General features: G+C 32.7%; 4 protein-coding genes across 4 annotated transcripts; all 4 read left to right on the top strand.

Annotated features, from left to right (window-relative positions):
- On the top strand, positions 1-5,883 carry LOC123918962 (EH domain-containing protein 1-like). The gene is made up of 16 exons (XM_045971164.1): positions 1-293; positions 559-638; positions 1,260-1,328; positions 1,416-1,473; positions 1,769-1,821; positions 1,906-1,942; positions 2,068-2,123; positions 2,368-2,481; positions 2,585-2,687; positions 2,848-2,897; positions 3,370-3,498; positions 3,772-4,023; positions 4,131-4,210; positions 4,635-4,761; positions 5,136-5,279; positions 5,373-5,883. The coding sequence occupies exons 1-16, from the start codon at positions 200-202 to the stop codon at positions 5,556-5,558; spliced, it is 1,632 nt and encodes a 543-aa protein (XP_045827120.1). The 5' UTR covers positions 1-199; the 3' UTR covers positions 5,559-5,883.
- Positions 5,884-9,880: 3,997 nt separating this feature from the next.
- On the top strand, positions 9,881-13,917 carry LOC123918961 (upstream activation factor subunit UAF30-like). Its single transcript, XM_045971163.1, has 2 exons — positions 9,881-10,155; positions 13,284-13,917. The coding sequence occupies exons 1-2, from the start codon at positions 9,982-9,984 to the stop codon at positions 13,410-13,412; spliced, it is 303 nt and encodes a 100-aa protein (XP_045827119.1). The 5' UTR covers positions 9,881-9,981; the 3' UTR covers positions 13,413-13,917.
- A 1,310-nt stretch (positions 13,918-15,227) lies between these two features.
- LOC123915228 (two-component response regulator ORR26-like) lies at positions 15,228-16,577 on the top strand. The gene is made up of 3 exons (XM_045966369.1): positions 15,228-15,357; positions 15,468-15,968; positions 16,060-16,577. Exons 1-3 carry the CDS (start codon positions 15,228-15,230, stop codon positions 16,575-16,577), a joined length of 1,149 nt encoding a protein of 382 aa, XP_045822325.1.
- A 745-nt stretch (positions 16,578-17,322) lies between these two features.
- LOC123915227 lies at positions 17,323-18,789 on the top strand. Its single transcript, XM_045966368.1, has one exon. The coding sequence runs from the start codon at positions 17,323-17,325 to the stop codon at positions 18,787-18,789; it is 1,467 nt and encodes a 488-aa protein (XP_045822324.1).
- Positions 18,790-23,006: the final 4,217 nt, after the last annotated feature.

Below are 23,006 nucleotides of genomic sequence, written 5' to 3'. Positions count from 1 at the left end.
ATTCAAATTCTAGATTCTCGTTAATTCTCTTTAGCAATAAAAAGCACCATTTTTGCGCCAATTCTTTGTTTTTTTTTTCTTTCTTTCCAACAATGGAACCCTTTCTTCTCGTTTGACCAATTAACCTCTCTTTCTGCATTTTGCAGCCTCTCTTCAATTCTCTTTCAAACAAATCATAAAAAATTCAATTTCATTTTTCATGCATATCATGGAGATTGATACAATTCCAATTGATTCTTGCTCGAAAGAGAATCTTACAATTTATCAAGAGTGGTTCAATTATGCAGATTCAGGTTCATATCTCTAAACAAAATTTCACTATTTTTTTACTTTTCTGTAAATTCAAATTTCTGGGTTGTGAATTTGTGATTGCTCTTCATATTCTTGGTTTTTATATGTAAAATGTATGTGAAATGTGAAAATGTAGAACCAAGAATAAATCTTTAATTAATTTTACCCTTTATGTGGTTTTTACATGTAAAATAATCATTTTGTATCTTTTTATTGTTTTGGTGAAAATGATGAGGTGATTGAGAATTTGGGTTTTTTTATATACAGATGGTGATGGTCGATTTACCGGGAATGAAGCCACCAAGTTTTTCGAAATGTCGCACTTGTCTCGACAAGACCTTAAACAGGTTTTGAATTTTATTTATTTTAGTTTGTGAATTGGAACAAGATGTCTATATATATAGGAATGGTGTATCAAATACTTTTTCTTGTCCTTTTTATAAGAGATAAATGAGTCGACAAAACTTGATGTATTTGGTCTATATTATGAATTAAACACATCAATTTTTGTTGACATATTTGTCTCTTATAAAATGGACCAGAGGTAGTGGTGTTTTAAAGTCAAGCCTTATTTCTTTGTGTTAAAGGTGTGTCAATTTTGAGATTTATAGGGAAAATATAGTTCACATTTACTCGAGATGAGGTTTACATAGAATTTGTTTGTCGATTTTGTGAAGTTGAGTTAGACCTAAAATCTAAGATGATATTAGAAGATTCCAAATCTATTCTAGATTTGTTAAATGGTCGCAAGTGTTATTATAGCATTTTACATTGTCAATGAGTTAATAATATATTACGCCACCCAATGAGAAGAGTTTAAGATATTGCTCTACTGCCATGAAATTTCATTGTTTACTCATTACTGCTTATTAGATTGATTGTGGGACAAATTTGAATTATGTAATAGTTTGCTTTGAAGCAGTGTTGTAACTAAATTGTTTCTTTGTTGCTCCCCTTACCAAACTAAGGTGTGGGCTATTGCAGATTCAAAGCGAGAAGGATATCTCGGTTTCAAAGAATTTGTCATTTCTATGCAGGTACTTTTTGTTGTTAAAAGAAAAAACTTTGCTTTATCAAAACTTAATGCTAATCAGTTTCTTGATCCTAACACATTTGAATTGTAGCTTGTTTCTTTGGGACAATCTGGCTACTCAATAACACATGATCTTCTAACTAGTGATAGTAAGTTCTTTATCTTTAGGTTTGTCATGATTTTGCAACTATGTAGCACCGACACTTCAAATTGAATGTGTCTAGTGTGTGACAGGTGTCGGTGCCTGTCATAGACATGATACCGGCACATGTGATTTCATTCAATCACTTATATTTTTTTAAATCATTGTCTGCATCTACGTCTCGATATCAATATCGTGTCTAATGTTTGTATCTATGAGTACTTTATAGTTTGGCAATGAATATTTGTTGCTTGCGAGTATCTCTCTGATAAAGTTACTTAGAATCTTAATTTCTATTTCAGTTTTGAGAAATGCTAAACCACCAACAATGGAAGGTTTGGATGCATTAGTTGCAGTAAGTGTTTTCATTTATATGTTAATAATTTGTGTTGATTGAATCAAAGTACTTATCGGTACCTAATTGGCTTTGTTTGTACAGAAGAAAAAGCGGAAACATAAAGATAAAGATAGGGCTGGTAATATATCTCTCATTTTATTGACTAAGATCATTCACAATTTCACATTGCTTTTGGTATCCTTTTGTAGTTCTTTCTTCTTTTCTCTTTGAAATTCAAACCTCACTTAATTTGCAATGATGCAGTCAGTCCTCTGCCATCGCCGTCAAGTAAGTGGTTTTCTGCAAAGTCTTCAAAAAAGGTACATAATTTGTTAGTATTACTTTGAATTTGTTACTATTGTCTTGTTTTGGATCAACAAATTGTGTCTTTTTCTCATATCTCTCTCATTTGGTTTTTGATACGATCCTAGATATGTTTTTGAATACAGAATAAGCTCGTGTATATTCTTTGCTAATCCGTTACCATTGTTAACTTTAGAAACAAATTTGTCAAATGCATTCATATAGATTTTTCACTTCTACATTTTCTGCATGTGTCCATAGGTGTCTGCTAACTCGGTGACATCAATTATTGATGGTTTGAAGAAACTTTACATTCAAAAGTTGAAGCCTTTAGAAGTTGCTTACAAATTCAACGATTTCGTATCTCCTTTACTCGTCAGTACATGACTCTGGTTTATTTGTGTAACTTTTGTCTATTAAGCTGTGTTTAAAATATCGACAAACATATTCACTTTATTTCTCTATTAAATTCTTGCAGACAAATAGTGATTTTGATGCCAAACCTATGGTTATGCTTTTGGGTCAGTACTCAACTGGGAAAACAACTTTTATTAAACATATGCTTCAAAGTAGTTATCCAGGTAAGTGGATCGATCGATTCTCGATTTCTACTCGAGTAATATATATTTATGCGGTTATCATATGTGTCAAACAATATACAGTATGTTACTCTGTCAAAAAAAATAAAAAATACCATATGTTACTGATTTTATATTTTTGTTTTGCTATTTATGTCATTAGGAGCTCATATTGGACCTGAACCAACAACCGATAGGTTTGTTGTTGTCATGGTATGTACTAAAGCATCTACTCTTTATTACTAATTACTACTGATATGGTCTTAGAGGGTCACAAATCTTTAACTTCTTCAGTTTTAAATTTATATCATAAATTGACTTCTAAGCCCTATGACGAAATGACCGAACAACATCAAGCCTGTAATTGCAAACTTGGCTTAAGCATTTTCAAATTAAAATGTAAACAATGGTACATAGTAGCATGCCTATTCAACTATGTTAGAAAATAAAATATTATCTTAGAATATCTTAGTTTATCTCTAAGGATCCATTTTCAATCGTATCGATCGCATCTATTAAATAGGGATAATTATTTGTACTTATCTATTGCTTTTAATCCTATATAGAGTTTTTGGTGTATCGTTGAAACAGAAGGTTTCATCATATGCATTTCTATTTTTATTTCATTTGACAAAAGAAATTGAGGGACATGTTTGATATGTTGAAGTGATGGTTATATATGCAGCATGGACCTGATGAGAGAAGTATTCCCGGTAATACTGTTGCAGTACAAGCAGACATGCCATTTAATGGTCTTACAACTTTTGGCACGTCGTTTTTGTCCAAATTTGAGTGTTCTCAAATGCCTCATCCTGTAAGTTTCTATAGAGAAATTTCACTAAAAAAGTACAAGTAGATTTTTTTTAGTTTGATAACTACGCAATAACAGCGTAATAAAATTTATACATATGTTTGATTATATTTCATCAGTGTTGTGTCATAACATTATTTTCTAAAATATCTGCGAATTTCTATCAGGAGAAATGCAACAATCAGAGATCATATAATTTTACCATGCCAGTATATAGTAATTAAATTATTTTCGGTTTGTAGCATTTGGAACTTACTTTTTCTCATTTGTCCAAAGCTACTTGAGCATATTACATTTGTGGACACTCCGGGAGTTCTATCAGGAGAAAAGCAACGGACACAAAGATCATATGATTTTACGGGTGTAACATCTTGGTTTGCTGCTAAGTCTGATTTAATACTCCTTCTATTTGATCCTCACAAACTTGATATCAGCGACGAGTTCAAACGTGTGATATCATCCCTACATGGGCATGATGATAAAATTCGAGTGGTTTTGAACAAGGCAGACCAAGTTGATACTCAACAAGTAAGATAGCATAAGCAATTAATCTTCTATTTGGTTACTTAACACATCTTTTGTGACATAAAAGAGGAAATCTAACCTGTATATATAATTGTGTCCTAATCTTGCAGCTAATGAGGATTTATGGTGCATTAATGTGGTCACTTGGGAAAGTGCTCAACGTTCCAGAAGTCATGCGGGTGTATATAGGGTAGGTCAATTCATAAAATTTGGGTATGCTGCAGTCACAAATTGATGCGTTCATGCTGTCAGCACATCAGTGGTCAATGGATTGAGATCATACGATACGGGAACTTTATATCTGGACCGTCCAATCTTGATCCAACGGTCACAACTGTGTTGACATCGTCTATGCATGCAATTTGTGATTGCAACATATCAAAATATGTCACTTCTTATATGTGTATGCATTCTCCACCACCAATCTTGAAATGATGCCTTTGACCAGGAAAATTGGATAAAATTTGTTTGTGCAATTACAAGTTACGAGTTTTGCATTTTTGGCATGTCATCTTTTTATTATTATTGATTTTTCTCACCTTTTAACTTGTGCATATTACTATGCAATTTTGATATGCTGCAACTCTTGTTGATCCTTTGACTTATTTTGGCAGCTCCTTCAATGACAAGCCAGTAAGCAATACTATCAGTGGTCTACTTGGCAATGAACTCTTTGAAAGAGAACAAGAAGACCTTCTTACTGATCTAAAAGATATACCGAAGAAGGCTTGTGATCGAAAAGTGAGTTTTTCATTAGATTAATTTTTTAATCATAGTTATCTTCCCAACTAAAATACTACATATATGTTCAATTGCGCATGTTAGTAAAATTCTTTGATGAGATTCATTTGTGGGTAAGTTTTAAAGTAAAATTTGAACCACAAAGATAGGAAAATAATCATAGAGACTTGGATATTATAGAGTGACCAAGTCCCACGTTGAATAGTATGGGATATTTGGTCATACAGTCTCCGACGAATATTGAACTGAACTCTTCCCCTTTAGATTACAAAGCTAAGCAGTCACCATTGTGTTAACACTTGTATGATTGTTTTGTTTTATCTATCGAAGCTATTTGTTTTTGTAATTAAGAGAAACACTTGTACATAATGTAGATCAATGAATTTGTAAAACGAGCTCGAGCGGCAAAGATACATGCATATATTATCAGTCATCTAAAGAAGCAAATGCCTGCAATGATGGGAAAAGCTAAAGCTCAACAAAAACTCATTGATAACTTGGAGGGGGAATTTGCAAAGGTATATATGAATCCACCAACAACTTTGAATTGCTCACACATTGTTATAATATTGAAAAAAAATATGATGAAATTTGAATCACATGTGTAACAGGTACAAAGGGAGTTCCATTTACCGCCCGGAGACTTTCCAGATGTTGAACATTTTAAAGAGGTGTTGAGTGGTTATAACATCGACAAATTTGAGAAACTGAAACCGCAAAAAATACAAGCCGTGGATGACATGCTTGCTCACGACATTCCTAATCTCTTAAAGAGTTTTAGAAATCCATATGGTTAAGTTTGCAAGAGCAATGACAAGGATAAAATCATTCATGCATGCACAAGATTGTACATGTTTTTTGATATATATGTATGTATCATGTGGTGCATATATTGATATAAAGACTTCACCATCATAGCTTACTTGTTGGGAAGAAAGGGATTTTTGTTCATTGAAGATGTATTATCATCATTTTACAATCAATGATATTTTTTTTTCCTTTTCTTTTCTATATTATGATAAAATAGACTTTACTAAAGAAGACTTTACAATTCCTTGAATCTATCACTATTTTAAAGGTCTTCCATTTTCTCAATGGTCAATTGAGATCTCTTTCATCTAATGGTGACCAGAACCTTCATATTTACTAATTACCTAAACTTCCCTATATTAGTCCAAACGATATGTTTACCAACATGGCCTATATTAGTGCATATATTAGTGTAACATTTTTGTGTTAATATGAGGGGAAATAGTAATCTGAAGTTCGGTCCGGAACAGATATAAGTAATATTTAGTGAAAATTTGCTCTTCTATAATTAGAGATGAACGATAAGAAGCTCGATATGAATGCTTTTTTAAAATAGTGAGTCGTTCATGCCGGCCCTAAATTTTTTCTTTTGCGTTTTCTTCTTCCTTCACCTGTGAGGGGTGGTTTTAGGGGTGCTCGCGGTTCGGTTTGGATCGGTTTTGAGGCAAAAACTCATCCGATCCAAAAATAAATTCATTTGCGGTTTGGTTCGATTTTGGATGACAAATAAAAAAAATCCGATCCAATCCGATCCAATATTATGCGGTTTAATAGTTTGACATTTTTGACAAAATAAATATTAAGTTTGATGTAAAATATAACATATAATATATTGAAAATTAATATTTTGGAATGACAATTACCAATTATATTCGAAACATATAAAAAGTAAAAAAAAAATAGATTAAATTAAACTAACATATAGTATTATCAAAATTTAAAATAGATTAAATTAAACTAACATATAGTATTAACAAAATTTAAAATGAAAAAAAAAAGATTAATGCAATATATATATTTATACTAATAAAAAGATAAATAAATATTAAAATATATGTATGCGGTTTGGTTCGGTTTGGATCGGTTTTAAGAAATCAATCCGAAATCCGATCCGATCCAGCGGTTTTCACAAAAGAATATCCAAACACATCCAAAAAACTTCGGTTTTTTGCGGTTTTCGATTTTTTTGGATCGGTTATCGGTTTTTATTTGGATTGGTTTGGATTTGAGCACCCCTAGGTGGTTTTAGGTCATTTTTTACCTAAAATCACCCCTCTGCATCTTTTTTTCTTGCTTTTAATTTAAAAAGTGATTTTCACATAGACTAAGTCTTTTAATTTTTCTTTCTTTTGTTGTGATATCGTCGTCTGAATGCGATTGTGTTGTTCGTCGTCATTGGTACGACGTTTGTTTTTCCGTCTTGTTGCGGTGTTTGTTTAGTTCATATTGAACACCAACTTCAATCAATGATTTGGACATTATCGTTGCAGATCTGAAAGTATGGACATTCCGGTAACTTTACTTTTATCATATTATTTGTAGGCATTTTGTCGTTGTATGCTATTAACTTGGATGTTGTCAGTTTGTTCGCAGATTCGTCCTTTTTGTTTTTAGCTATGTTGAATTTGTACATATATTATATCAATTATTGAAATGAATGAATATCGTTTTTTTCTTGTGTAAAAAAAAAAAAAATGATCCGTTCATAATGCAGATAGATTGTAACATCAAAATACTAAACTGAAAAAAGAGAAAGAAAGAAATCCTTAAAGAATCAATCCAAAATAAAAATATCCTCAATTTTTATTTTAAAAGAAGATTTATATCATTTTTAACCTAATCTTTTATATTATAAGCTTGTATACACAAGCAAACTCTAAACCCTAATTTGTTTTCCCTGTTTTCCCTCCATTTTATCTTGCAATTTTCATTAAAAAATAATACAATTTTGTCTTGACTAGGATTCGAACCCGCAACCCTTCAATGAAAGCCAATATTTCCAACCATTATAGCAAGAATACCAATTATGATTAAATTTATGTGCAATAATTGATAAGCACCATCAATTTTAAAAGTATATCATATCAAAATTATTGTTGACTATATTATTCATCACGAAATATTTTTATGTCTTTCCTGATCAATGATTTTTTTTCTACCGGATCATAAATTTAGAGAATAATTATTATGTGAGATTTGGAAAGTTATTATCACGTGTAATTTGGAAAGTTATTATCAAACTCAATTCTACTAAATCAATTTTTTTTGCAATACAACCAAACACAACCATAGTCATGTCACTAATCACATTCATTATTTTGTTTTTAATATTGCAGATTTAATATTAACCGATGATCAATTTATATAATATGCACTAGCAGACCAATTGTGATTTAAATTATGTCCACAAAGTGTTAAGCTCCATCAACTTTCATAGGAAAGATTTTATACGACAATTAAGCACCATCAATTTTCATTGCACAATTTAAACAATTAAAAACCGATAATCTCTTATATTATAAGCTTGCTAACATAAGCTAACCTTAAACCAAATTTTTTCCCCTCATTTTCTCTTTCTTTTTATTGCAGCTTTATATTAAAAATATACAGATTTGTCATCGAACCTGCATCTCTTACTTACAATAAAACCTTTCAACCGCTAAAACATGTGCTTCAATTATGAAAGAATTTAGGAATCCTAATATGTTAACCCTGTTTTTCAATAAATTTGAACGGCGGAATTAATCACAATTTTTATTTATTTATGGATGTCTACTTAAGTTTATGTTCTTGATTACGTCTTTAATTTTTTTTTAACCTTTAATTATCATCAATTTTTTAACCTTTAGTTATCAGCAATTTTTTTTAATAAGTAAACAAAACGATGGAGTTCAAAAATTATTTAAAAAATATATAAAATATAAAATAAGCACATAAACAAATATAGAATAATTAGTCCATGAAATTCCCTATACTACTCTTATTGAAAATGCTCTTAGAATTTTTGTATTTTATTTTTTATTGTTACATATTATACCTAATTAGACTCATGCACCGCATGAGTCAAAGTTCTAGTTGTTTATATAAGCTTGTATACACAAGCAAACCTTAAACCCTAATTTGTTTTCCCTGTTTTCCCTCCATTTTATCTTGCAATTTTTATTAAAAAATAATATAATTTTGTCTTGACTAGGATTCGAACTAGCAACCCTTTAGTGCAAGGCAATATTTTCAACGACTATGGCAAGTATACCAATTGTGATTAAAATTATGTGCAATAATTGATAACCACCATCAATTTTAAAAGTATACCATATCAAAATTATTGTTGACTATATTATTCATCACGAAATATTTTTATGTCTTTCCTGATCAATGATTTTTTTTTCTACCGGATCTTAAATTTAGAGAATAATTATCATGTGAGATTAACTTTGACCCATGCGGTGCATGAGTCTAATTAGGTGTAATATGTAACAATAAAAAATAAAATACAAAAATTCTAAGAGCATTTTCAATAAGATCAAGTAGTATAAGAAATTTCATGGACTAATTATTCTATATTTGTTTATGTGCTTATTTTATATTTTATATATTTTTTAAATAATTTTTGAACCCCATCGTTTTGTTTACTTATTAAAAAAAAATTGCTGATAACTAAAGGTTAAAAAATTGATGATAATTAAAGGTTAAAAAAAAAATTAAAGACGTAATCAAGAACATAAACTTAAGTAGACATCCATAAATAAATAAAAATTGTGATTAATTCCGCCGTTCAAATTTATTGAAAACAGGGTTAACATATTAGGATTCCTAAATTCTTTCATAATTGAAGCACATGTTTTAGCGGTTGAAAAGTTTTATTGTAAGTAAGAGATGCAGGTTCGATGACAAATCTGTATATTTTTAATATAAAGCTGCAATAAAAAGAAAGAGAAAATGAGGGAAAAAAAATTTGGTTTAGGGTTAGCTTATGTTAGCAAGCTTATAATATAAGAGATTATCGGTTTTTAATTGTTTAAATTGTGTAATGAAAATTGATGGTGCTTAATTGTCGTATGAAATCTTTCCTATGAAAGTTGATTAAACAATTAGAGTTTAAACAATTAGGGTTTAGAGTTTGCTTGTGTATACAAGCTTATAATATAAAAGATAATAAGAAAATTTGACTTTGTATTACCAAACAAACTAAAAGTCATCCCATTTTCCTCTCACTTTCTTTCCATCGTAATTTCCTCTCACTTTCTTTTCTCATCCAAACAAAACATAATTCTATTTGCGCATTTTGTTCATAGGGTGTGTCCCAACCAAACACCCTTTCTCCTCCTTCAATCAAGTTCGAATTTTGATAAGTGAAAAACCAACCCATCTCGCCGTAATAGCCATAGCAAGTGTGAATTGAAGAAAACAATGCTTCCTCAGCGCATGAAGAAAGCTATTACTGATAACCCTAAAAAACTTGCTAACTTGATTGATCTTGTTAATCTTCCTTCTACTCTCAGAGAATTTGTTGGTCAATCTCAGACTTCTCGTTTGTCTTGTTTCATGCGTGTTTGGTCCTACATCAAAACCAACAATCTTCAGGTTACTTTTTCTTTGTTATGTTTTATAATCAAATCAATATTATGAAATTTATTTGTATTCAAGTTACTTGTGATATTAGAATGATATGAAGTTCTTATATTTTATTTTTTAATCAAAGATATTGCTTTTAAGCTTTGGAATGTTGTAAACAATTCAAGGGGTTTTGCTTTTAAACCATGTTTCAAATTTTGATACTTTTTTTAAACTTCTTTGTGTGTGGATTGGTAGTGATGAAATAAGGTAGGAGTTAGAAATAATTGAAGGTTGAAATAAGGCTCTGACGACGTACTTGAAAGATTCAACATTGATAAACTTATAATATAAGTATAAGTAGAACTGACACTTTAGATAGAAGAGGTGTCTGGTGTCTGACACAGATTTATGTGGTTGAGTACAATCACTTCAATTTTATTAAATTATTAACACTGTCTGCGCGCGCACGTGTGTGTGTGTGTGGTGTTTGTGTTTCATAGCTAATAGTTGATCTTTGAGTGTTACTTTGGCTGATTAAATTCATTCTTGCAACTTTAATATCAATGTTTTCAATCCAGGATAGCAGTAAATCCCAAAAACGCTATAGTGAATAATGATAATGGGAGGCCATTATTCTAAAAATATTACATAGTTTATATAATTTAAACAATATGCATAAAGAATCAACAACTAACTGTGACTGACTGGTGAAGAGGGTGATAATAATAAATGACGTGAAGAGTGACACATTGTGGGACTGGAGAAGCCCTAACATTATTTTGGTATTATTTAAATTGAAAATCCCTATAATACACCAACCAAGATGCCCGAATGTGTAAATCCTTGGGGGTTTTTGGAATTTTTATTTCATTTTGAAGGTGTGGCGCTATCTCGCCCTAAAAGCTGCTATAGTGGCCGGTACACCAAAATACTCTGCTACACCGTCATAGTGCGCTATTGACTGCACTGATTGCACTAGTACTTCAAACAAATGGTGTTCACTAGTAAGCATAGGTTTAGGCTAAACAAGAGTTCAGTAGTTTGTCATCTGAGTCTTCTTTGAGCCATGCACTATCAACATAATATTGCAAAATAAAGGAAATCTCTGCGTGATGTTATTGAGCTGTTATATAATCTTTTACATCTCTGAAGTTATGAATTTATAAAATGCATGTACCCACTTTCGAGTTGGGGACCACCTCCATATTTGCTATGATATTATTTTAGGCTTCAAATATGTTTTGAATTTGAGTTTTAGAGGTATAAGTTGATCTCTCATAAGTGTCTATGTTGAAGATTTTTTTATTATAAGATTATGTCAATGTCTTATGAAATGATTTATAGAGCAAGAAAAGTAGTGTTTGATAGGCTCAATTCAGTATCAAAGACTTATCCTCAAACTAGAGGAAGTTTCAGACTTATCCTCAAACTTCATGAACTGTCCAACCTGGGAAGCAGTCAAGTGTGCATAGCAGATTGGAGCAACAACAGAAATAGCAGTAGTGCTCCGCTGATAAACATAAGAAAGTGAGTGCACAAGCTCCTGTAAAGCATCTGGAGAAAAGCCAATCTCATCCAAAAGAACGTGATAATGTGTAAACAGCTGGTCTTTGCAAGGTAGTTCACTCCGCCCAGTAATCTTGTACTCTTGGTTGGATGGGATGGCTGTGACCCTCAAATTTTTCAGAGTCCTTTTGGCCTTATTCCAGTCAAAGCTGAAGGGATCCCTAACATTCTGATTTGCAATTAAGAAATCAACAACAGGTCTCAGGACGGACAATCATAGTTGTGGACACATCTATATTCAAAGACATCCCACTTTGTGTGGTTCTAAAGCTGGAATGCAACCCTCTGCATCCAACTACACCACCTCCAACATCAGTGAAATTCTTAGGATCGTCGTGGAAGAAATTTTGTCGCGCAAGCAGACAGCCTTGTTTGGCAGCATGTTGCCTCAAGATAATATCAAGAACCCTGATGGCTTCTTGATAATTCTCTGTTTCATTACCCTTCAAGGCATTGGCAATGGCCTGCAGTGGAATTTTGGAAGCAAAGCTGATCTCAACTTTATAACTCTTTGATTTGTAGGATTTTTTAATCCTCTTCCTATCAGCTTCATTCGGACTTCCATTCCCTTCAGGGCCACAGTTTCCATTGTTACTCTTCGATGCAACATCCTCAAGAACAACTTTAAACTCAAGCTTGTTCTGGGCTAAAGAGCCGATGGTGAACAGAGTTTTTTCTCCATCATAGGCAATGTCCTTTCCATTAAGCTCAGAATTATATGTCTCTTGAACTCTGTCAAGCATCTTCCTACCAGCACCTTTGCCTTCAACAGGGCGTCCATCTTCATAAAATAAAGCCACACTGTACTGGAAGAAGTATCCATCAGTGTTTTCAACATTGACTTTAAAATGATTGTTCAGCAAAGGAAGTTTAGTTCCCTTGGAGCCTAGGCCACACCCCTGTGATCCCACTTTCTCTTTCCTCACTGCCAACTGTCCTCATGTGATTCCACCAAGTTAGTTATGAGGGAATGGTTAGCTGCATCCCTCTTCCCACGTGTCCTTTAATAAACCCTTTCATAACTATCAATGTTTCATTTTTTATGTTTCAAAAACGTTACATGCTATATTAAGAGAGAGGTTATGGATTGGAGATTTCATACTTTAGGTGACATATTTACATTTTTAGAAATATTTATATTTATAATAGCACTTAAATGATATTCTTATATTTTTTAAGTCTTTCTATGGTTTATTGAATAACAGGTGATAGTTTTAACTGAGCTAAATACACACATCAACTTAGGAAATTATGGTTTAGTATTAGCAATATTTTTTTTTTTGAAGAAGCTAAATTAGCCGACCCAAATTGGCGCCATAGAGAATCGAACCTCAAACCTCAAGAGGAGCACACTCCCAGGTCCCAAGTCAATACCAATGCACCAACCCAAGTGGGTTTTAGTATTAGCAATATTAAGAACATGATTATGAATTTATAAAATGCATGTACCCAGTTTCTAGTTGGGGGCTATTGCCATATTTGCTATATTGTCTTATGGATTTGTTATATTTATTTTAGTATGTTGATTGATGCGCAGGTTCAAATTCAATTGTCTGACTAAAAGATGAGTTGTTTCTTTGATTGAGCAGGATCCAAACAATAAGAATGTGGTCAACTGTGATGAGAAATTGAAAGGTATTTTACTTGGGCAACCTCAAGTTGAGTTAGCAGAACTTCCAGCACTTATCAAGCTGCATTTTCCAAAAGAGCCCAAGTGATGTGTGTGACACGAATCAAGATATCTGTTGTATCACCATTGGAAAGCACACATACTCTTCTTCAAGATGAGTCTCAATTGTTTCGTGCTTTGCTTTTCCCCCTTAGATTCTTCAATACATTAGTATAGGAACCTAGCAGTTGAAGCACCAAATCGGCAGTTTTATTTATGCTGTCTGTATGAATGGATTAATTTTATTACATGATTTTGTGTATTCATAAATTGAGTGTACTATCATGTATGCCGAGTCATTTTATTTTTCCTTAGAATTGGAACCTTTGCAGCGGCTGCAGAACTATTTTATCTAAATCTAAATTCAGCTGCTTTCATCTAGATTTAGACTTAACGGCTCTTCAGTCGTTGCAAAGGATCTGGATTCAGAAAAACTATGGCTTGCTTTTTTATTACTTGTGCACATAATATTTTTCTACCATGAGCTTCGTATATCAATCATCTTCAACTGCATGTAACTATTATTTCTAATTTGAGTGATTTCTTACATTCAATATGGTGAGAGCTTGGTCAGTTCTGCTTTGAATATCTCATTAAGAAATCTTTGTTTTCTCAAACCTGTGTGCTGATTGGCTTTAAGAAGGAAAACAAAAAGCTATTTGGATCTATTTGTTTCGTTTTTAAACTAGCGTGCCTTTAGTTAGAGAAGTTAATTTCATAGTTAAGTATTAGAGTTTCATCCATTAATTGTAAGCGTCTTTATTGGCTGGTACATTGTTATCACTTATCATGTCTCCTTCATTTTCATGAAACCTAGCTCCCAACTCACCATACCATCTCACATCCCCATTTGCACGCCGTTCCTCTTTGTCGAGGAACCGTCTTGAACTTGCAAGTTGCAAGTTATGATTTCTCCCAAACTTGATTATTGTATGTCTTCTCCTTGGAAATCTGAATCTAGACCATGGTATATATGAGTACTATCGATCACATATAGGATATGATAAACAACTTAATATATAAATATTCCTCTCAAAAGCTGTGTATTCGACTTTTCAAAAGTCAAATTATTGTAATTTTCAATACAATAATTCTACTTTTGAGTTTCTTAACATGTGCCCTTAAGATACACATTAGCAAAATTCGTTCCAAAAATACCACAATGTTATGATCCTTCCGAAGCAAGCTCTTCCACATTGCCAAACAGTCCTACCCAGATTGGGTCAATAAATTATTTCATAAATGAGCAAAATGAATCCAAGAGGGAGGGAAAAAAAGTTGTTGCTGATGATAGTAACCTTCTTCCTCACATAGTTGTTACTATCTACTGATGATAGTTACCTGAAAACCGGTTGAGCCTGTTTTATCGAACCTATTGTTATATCATATGATAAGCAAACCATAGGTTCGATTTTGATAATTGAACGTTATTACCCGGCATCTTTTTAACATTATTACCCGGCATCTTTTTAACAATATATATATTCAATTAATTTATTAAGATATTTATGCTACATAAAAAATAATGAATAAAAATATATTGATAATTTGAAAGAAAAAGAATAGTTTGTTGAGAGATATATGCTAAAAAGATATCAACGAAAAATTATATTTCAGAAACAAATATTGTAACAGAAAAAAAACAAATCTTTTTTTACTGTAACAAATTTTTGTTAAGATATGAGATATTAATGCGAGATTAAATCTGTTTCAATTTCTTGGGTGTTACTCTTTCCTTTATATATATACTATTAATTAACGATTAACGATACAAACCAATTCCCTTTTGAAGTTTCTGTTTCTTGAGTGTCACTCTTCCCTTCTTCTTCAAGAACTCTTTTAATTGCATTCTTCCCTTTTTGCTATGGCTTTTTCCACTGACATCCATCACCTTCCCGACCGATTCCCGGAGGGTTTAAGAGTCTTTATCATTGATCATGACACCACTCAACTTAATGCCATTGCGGATTTGTGCTTTCAATGCAACTATGAAGGTTTGTTAATTAATTTACCATACCTTATTCAATTTTATATTAAATTCTGTTAACTTAAAGTCTTAATTTTTTTGTGTAAAAGTTCTCACTTTTATGTTTGTTTGTTCTAGTTACCACATGCGTTGCGGCTTCTTTTGCCGTGCATCTTTTGAGAGAAACAAAGGGTTCTTTTGATGTGATAGTAATTGAAGCTCAAATGCCGGACATGGATTCGTACGAATTTTTGCAACGTGTTACACAAGAAATCAAAATTCCAATCATAATGATGGGAGTTGATGACACAACAAATGCAAGAATGAAGTCCATTGAAAAAGGGGCATGTGAATATTGGGTTAAACCTTTGAATGTGAATCATATCAACAACATGTGGCAACATGTTGTAACGATTCAAGACCAAGATCAAATTTGTAGAATATTGGAGGTAAAAACAGGACTAAAAATAATGAAGAGAAATCATGAAACTGCAACAAAAGAAACCAATGCTTATGTTCTTGAAAAATATAGTGATAATGATCATGATCAACCTCCAACAAAGAAGAATCGTTTATCATGGTCAGACCCAAAACTTAAAGAACAATTTCTAAAAGTTGTGAATCAACTTGGCATAGATAGTAAGATTCTTTGTCTCGAATCTTTTTATTTTATTTTCTTTGTTTTTATATTTCAATAAACTCACTTGTATGTGTTAATTTTTCTTCTCAGAGGCAACGCCAAAACATATTACTAAATTGATGAATGTTCGGGGTTTGACACAAAGCCAGGTTGCTAGCCATTTGCAGAAAGTGAGACTTGGTTTGAAGGGTAAAAGTAAAAAGACAAAGTTAAAGAAGGAATTGTCAAAAAGTGGAAAGCATAATCAATATCATGTTCCTAATAATGAAAGCCTTGAAGTTGTTCAATCAATGCCAATGCCAATGCCTGAACAAAATGAAAGTGTTGAAGTTGTTCAGTCAATGCCAATGCCAGAACAGAATGAAAGTGTTGAAGTTGTTCAGTCAATGCCTGCTGCAGAACAGGACCAAAATGTTGTACCGAATTCAGCAAACATACAATGTGATTACAACATTCCTGCACAAGCACAACAGCATGAGAATGTGTTTGATGATTTTGATATTTCCAAATTGTTTACTAACGAAACCAACATGATGGTAGATGGTTCATCATACCTATATGATGAAGCATGGCATTCATCTGAATATGGCACATTTGATTGGTGTTAGAAAGCTGTTGTTGATGCGATATAATAGTATGATGATCGATGAATTCTTTTATTAATTGTTTCTACTGGAAGAAGGAATAGTAGTACATAAGACAAAAGGTCAAGCAAGACTTTCATTAATGATGTAATTAAATACTCCTTTTTTTTTTATTTTTTTGAATGGCTATTTCTGTCAATAAGTAATTTCTTTTGTTATTATTTGATAATCCCTTCGTTTATTTTTAATTCTTTTATATAGTACTTATGCTTTGCTATGTGAATCTAAATACTTTATATTGCAAAAGATTTATCACCTTGGGGGGTACTTTGTTTTGTCATGGAGTTAGGAAAAGCATAAAATTTTAGTACTATGTTTTGCATCAAACAATTATTATAAGTTATAAGAGTGCAAGAATTGTTGGATCCAAAAACTGGTTTGAAAACCCCCAAACATGGAAAAGCTCAAAATATGATTTTTGCCGTTCATTTAGTATACTACTCTCTCGGATTCTTTTTATAAAAGACAAATGAAGTCGTGTTCTGCATAAGCCGTCCCTCGAGGGGTGAGGGGATGGCCAATTCAAAGGGGACAAATAACTTCATTCAAGTTTGCAACTTTGTAAACCAAAGTTCTGCACGTGCTTACACTTAGTTCAATGATATATCTTGGCAATGATGCTTATGTAAGTATGATATATATGCTATGCTATCTACAAGATTTGAATCACACAAAATATGTGATGGATCCATCACCCCCCATATCACAAATGCATCCTAACTTAGTGGCACCAGTGGTGTCCTCCCCAACTAATCTCCTGCAAGTGCCGGGTTCCAAACTCCGTCTCTTGTGCAGCTACGGAGGCCACATCGTGCCACGTGACAACTCCCTTTACTATGTAGGCGGAGACACTCGCATTGTGGCCGTGGACCGCCACTCATCCTTAACACACCTTTGTTTTCACCTCTCCCGCAATCTCCTTCATGGAAGAAGATCATTCACTCTTAAGTACCATCTTCCCGATGAAGACCTTGACAATCTCATCACTGTTTCCACCGATGAAGACCTCCAAAACATGATCGAAGAGTATGATCGTTTGTCTTCAAACCCTTACCCCTCCCCTTCTCGACTCAGATTGTTCCTCTTTTTCTCCAAACCAGAAACTGCTGTTTCCATGGACACTCTCCACTATGACGACTCTAATCATTCGTGGTTCGTGGAAGCTCTCAACAACTCAGGGATTCTCTCTCGGGTTGTTTCTGATTCTGCTGCTGTTGTTGATAATTGCCTCCTCAACATTGATGATTATGATGCAAGTGCTTCTAGCTGCAACGACGAAAATACTAATAATAATGTCAACAAGGAGCATTTAATTGATGTGGATTATTCCGCACCTGTGGACGAGGAGGACAACATGTTTAATTATTCATTTGATAATCTTCCTCAAATACGAGTTCGCATTGATGAACAGAAGCTTGTTGATATGGAGCAGCAGCAACAGCAGGAGGATAACAACTTTGACGATGTAAAAATGGCGAATGTGAAGCAAGATGATGCTTTTCATGTGCACTCACAGGTCAAAAGTGATCAAAATCAGCAAGGGGAACAAGTAAACAATTCTACTTACACTTCAGCCCAACAACCGGATCAAAATCCGCAACAACCCGCCACATATCAAAATCAATTTGTCTATATTCACCGTCCTATAGGTACAGGTCAAGTGCCAATATCATCATACTACCCTTATTATGCACCACAATCACACCAACAACTTAATCAGTTCCCAATTTATGTGATGCCTATTGGACTTGGATCTACACAACCATACAACATGGCTTTGCAACCTAATATAGCTGACACAAATGTAGTAGCCTCAGTTAGGCCACAAATACCACAAAGTGTTGTATCTGAAGTGACTCCAAGTGTTTATAAAGCTCCTGTTGCATCAAATTCTGGTTTTATTCAAATACCTTCCAACCAATTTCAGCAGCAATATGTGAATTTGCCTCAAAATATTCACCATCCACCACACCCTATTTATGGTTATGACTATGGTGGAGCTATGCAAGAACAAGTATACTATACACAAACACAGCAACAGCATGCAAATGCAAATGCACCGTCTCTGTACCAATCCATGACCCCGGCGGTTGCTGGAGCAGCAATATCAGATGTTTCAAAACAATTTCCTACAGATAAAATTCAGCAGCCAAACAAAAACTCACAACAAGTATGATTTCAATAAGAAAAAAATGTGTGGCATGATATTGAGGTTTGATTGGACTTTTTGTTCATTATTTTAGTGACTAATTATATAGGGGATCTTCTATTTGAAAAATCTAAGGTCACTAACCATTATCTATATGAAAATTAAGCTAATATATGATCATGTATTTCAAGCTAGTTTTTCTTATGTTATTATTTATAACAGTAATAATCCACTTCAATAAGACAAGCTACTCCCATTAGTTTTGTGTTTGTTTTTTCATTTCTTGTTTATTTCTGCCTAAACTTTTTTGTATTTTTGTAAAATCAAGGATTGCGACGGTGATCATAATTTAAAATGTTGATGACATTTTTATGTTTAATGTACCTATAAAATAGTTGTATCAGAGTGAGAGTAATGTGAATTAGCTTAATAAGCAGTTAAGCACAATGTATGTAAGCACATTAAAAATCTCTAACTCCAGCACATAGTTTTCACTTTCACTTTGAAACCTTAAATTTCCATTTGCATAGGTCTGTACTCAAATTAAATATGCAATAACTAGAGCTGTTTATATTAATTTACAATATACTATTATTGAAATAATAAAGACATTAATTCAGGTCACATTGCTAGACACAGAACAGATAGATCAGGCTAGTTGGAACTTGTACAGATCAGGCTAGAAGTGTGAACCTGTAGTAATAGTATTGGTAATGGTTGATTAAACTTTCGGTTTAATAACATATATAATTCTAATGCATTCATAACCAAGATGAACATCATGTACCTTGAATCAGCATAACTCGTGGCAAAATTTGTATCTGGCCAGAGAGTTGTATGATTCCAGTTGTGATGTTAGAACAGAGTCCATGAAGGGAGTTACTCTACCAAGCAAGTTCCAACCTCTTTTGCATAATAGGTTGTGAGGGCTTAACAACAACTTATTTTACTTTGCGTACTAGACTCTACATCTGTCTCAGATTTGAATTCCTGTTTTCGATTGAATTTTCAGATTCTTCTATTTACTGGAAAGCATTTTCAAATTGTTCCGGTTTGTTAATAGTGTTAGTTCTTTGAAACAATTGCATTACATACCGATCAACTTGGAAAAAAAGTACCAGTAACGATTTCAAACCGGCACACTTTTTCAAAGTGTGAGCTGTATGAAGTTTTTCACTTACTCTCTCTTTTTCCCCTAACTCACACCAGCACGCTTTCTTTGAAAATGATTTTTTTTTACATGTTACCTTATATATAAGGGCAGATTTGTCATTTCAATTCAATTTGATGGGGTAAAGCGATAATTGTCGGGGGTAGAAAATCTTTTTTTTATTGATCCCCGACAATTATCAAAATCGAACCTATGGTCTTTTACCCTAGGTTGCCGTATCGGCGTGATTTTTTTTCATCATATAAAAATGGTAACGGTAGGCGCCTTTACCTTTTTTGCACTACTATTATAAAGGCTATCTATGCCATATCTCTAGCCAATGTGGGACTTCTAACAGTAATGGACCTTTATTTAAAACCTTGACTGATACTGTTCTTTTTTAGGGCTGTGCTTAGCCCAATAAAAGTTTATGCCATTGAAGCTTAGTGCATGAGATTTGGTAAAATAAAAATGTTCATAATGGGGAGTAATTATATTCCAATTGAAATTACTTGTTTCTTCTATGACAAACTCAAAATATATGCACAATATGCTTGATGCAGAAATATTGAGATAGTTTAACAATTGCATTTATATATGTTAAGAAAATGGTTAATTCATCTTGAAATTAGTTTGTTTAGGTGCTGTTAGAGTTAGTTACAACCAACTTGTTAGTTAAAGTTTGTTAGTAACTAACTAGGTAGTTAGGGAATTAGTTTAGGCCTAAGGGATGAGCTTGCTTGTTACACAAGCCACCCTATATAAAGTGCAACTAGTGCATTATATTGTATTCAATTTTTTTGTGGCCCATTAAGGAAGAATAAAATCTCTATTTCACTAAGTCTTTCATGTTCAGTTCTTAATCATAATCATCAAGAAACTTGTTCATCTTGTATATAGCAGTTTTTGCAAAACTGCTAGTTTGCCCAAGGTCAAGCCTGCGTGCCTGCTGAGCTTGCCTGCAAACCCTGCGCGCGCGCCTGTGCCTGCAACCAGCTGCTGAGCCTGCCAAGCCTGCAGCTGTGCTTGTGAACCAAGCCAATTGCTTCTTGCTGCGCCAACAATATGCACATTATAAATTTATTGTATCTAAAAATGTGCTATTTGTATATGCTAGAAATATTGTTTCAACTGTCAATTTGGACTGTAAGTTGGAGCTGAAATCAATCGCACTTCAAGCTCGTAATGCAGAGTACAATCCCAAGGCAAGTTTTGTTTCTTAATTTAGTTTCACCAACATAAATATGTGTGCATCACATATTTTGTTGTTGCACAAAAATTTCAAAGAAGGTTTACTTGGTTTTTGTTTAGTTGTGGAGTTTGGTCTTCTTGGCAGTCTTCCTATCTGGTCCAGAGAGGCTTGGTTGATCTATAAGATATTCTACCAATATTATTATTGAAGCCAACCACTTATGCACTACATTTTGTGATCTGAAATCAATAATCATTAATAAAATAATTAATTTACATGCTTGATATGTTGTCATGCTAGTTAGTCCTTTTTCTACCCCCGACAATTATCGCTGCGCAATTGTCATGCTAATTGTCGAAATCTTATAAACAGACATCTTGATACAACAGACATCTTGATTCGTGTCACACACATCACTTGGGCTCTTTCGGAAAATGCAGCTTGATAAGTGCTGGAAGTTCTGCTAACTCAACTTGAGGTTGCCCAAGTAAAATACCTTTCAATTTCTCATCACAGTTGACCACATTCTTATTGTTTGGATCCTGCTCAATCAAAGAAACAACTCATATTTTAGTCAGACAATTGAATTTGAACCTACATATCAATCAACATACTAAAATAAATATACCAAATTCATAAGACATCATAGCAAATATGGCAGTAGCCCCCAACTAGAAATTGGGTACATGATTTTATAAATTCATAATCACGTTCTTAAGATTGCTAATACTAAACCACAATTTCCTAAATTGACGTATATATTTGGCTCATTTAAAAATGTCACCTGTTATTCAATAAACTGCAGAAAGACTTAAAAAGAAAATATAAGAATTTCAATTAAGTGCTATTATAAATATTTCTAAAAGAGGATAGTAAGATCGAAAAATCGTAAATCGCAATCAAAATCGAAGGATTCAATTAACTGTTTGATCATGTTCAGTCCAAACTTCCAAGTGCTCCTAAGTTTCTCCTTTGTCTGCTTCCTGAGAGGAAGAACTCTGATCTTTATGGTCTGTGGAACATGGTCCATCCATCCCGTTAAGATGCAAATTACAATAATTCCAAATTAAGCTGCAAGTTGCAAGTTATGATTTCTCCCAAACTTGATTATTGTATGTCTTCTCCTTGGAAATCTGAATCTAGAACATGGTATATATGAGTACTATCGAATATGATAAACAACTTAATATAGAAATATTCCTCTCAAATTATTGTAATTTTCAATACAGTAATTCTACTTTTGAGTTTCTTAACATGTGCCCTTAAGATACACATTAGCAAAATTCATTCCAAAAATACCACAGATGTTATGATCCTTCCGAAGCAAGCTCTTCCACATTGCCAAACAGTCCTACCCAGATTGGGTCAATAAATTATTTCACAAAATGAGCAAAATGAATCCAAGAGGGAGGGAAAAAAAGTTGTTGCTGAGGAAGAAGCTCAAGAAATGAGTCTGATGAAGAAGACTCAAAGGAAAATGAGAAAGGACATCAAAAAGATGTTTGTTAGGCAATAAATCATTCATATGTTGTTCTTGCAGTTGCAGTTCCTGTTATTTTATAAAAAAAATTAAAATTATTTAATTATATTTAAAGTTTTAAATTTTTGAATAATTTTTTTTAAACATAGTTTGAATACTATAAAAAGTTTGTTTACAAAATTTTGAATTTTAAAAAATGAGAAAAATTAAATATAAATTTTTTAAATTTCAAAAAATAACATAAAATAATAAAAAATCTCAACTCAAAAATCAAATTTTGAGTTTTTTTTTAGAATTTTTTTTTGAAGAAAATATCTCAGTAAGGAACAAAAATATATTTAAGACATCTTTTTAATAAATACTTCGTACTCCCTCTAGTCCATAAAATAAATTTTTTTATTTATTTAAAAAATAGAGTAAAT

Source organism: Trifolium pratense, linkage group LG3, assembly GCF_020283565.1.
Source record: "Trifolium pratense cultivar HEN17-A07 linkage group LG3, ARS_RC_1.1, whole genome shotgun sequence".
Classification (NCBI taxonomy): Eukaryota; Viridiplantae; Streptophyta; class Magnoliopsida; order Fabales; family Fabaceae; genus Trifolium; species Trifolium pratense.
The sequence above is the reverse complement of the archived record's forward strand: the minus strand, read 5'-3'. Positions and strand labels throughout refer to the sequence as shown.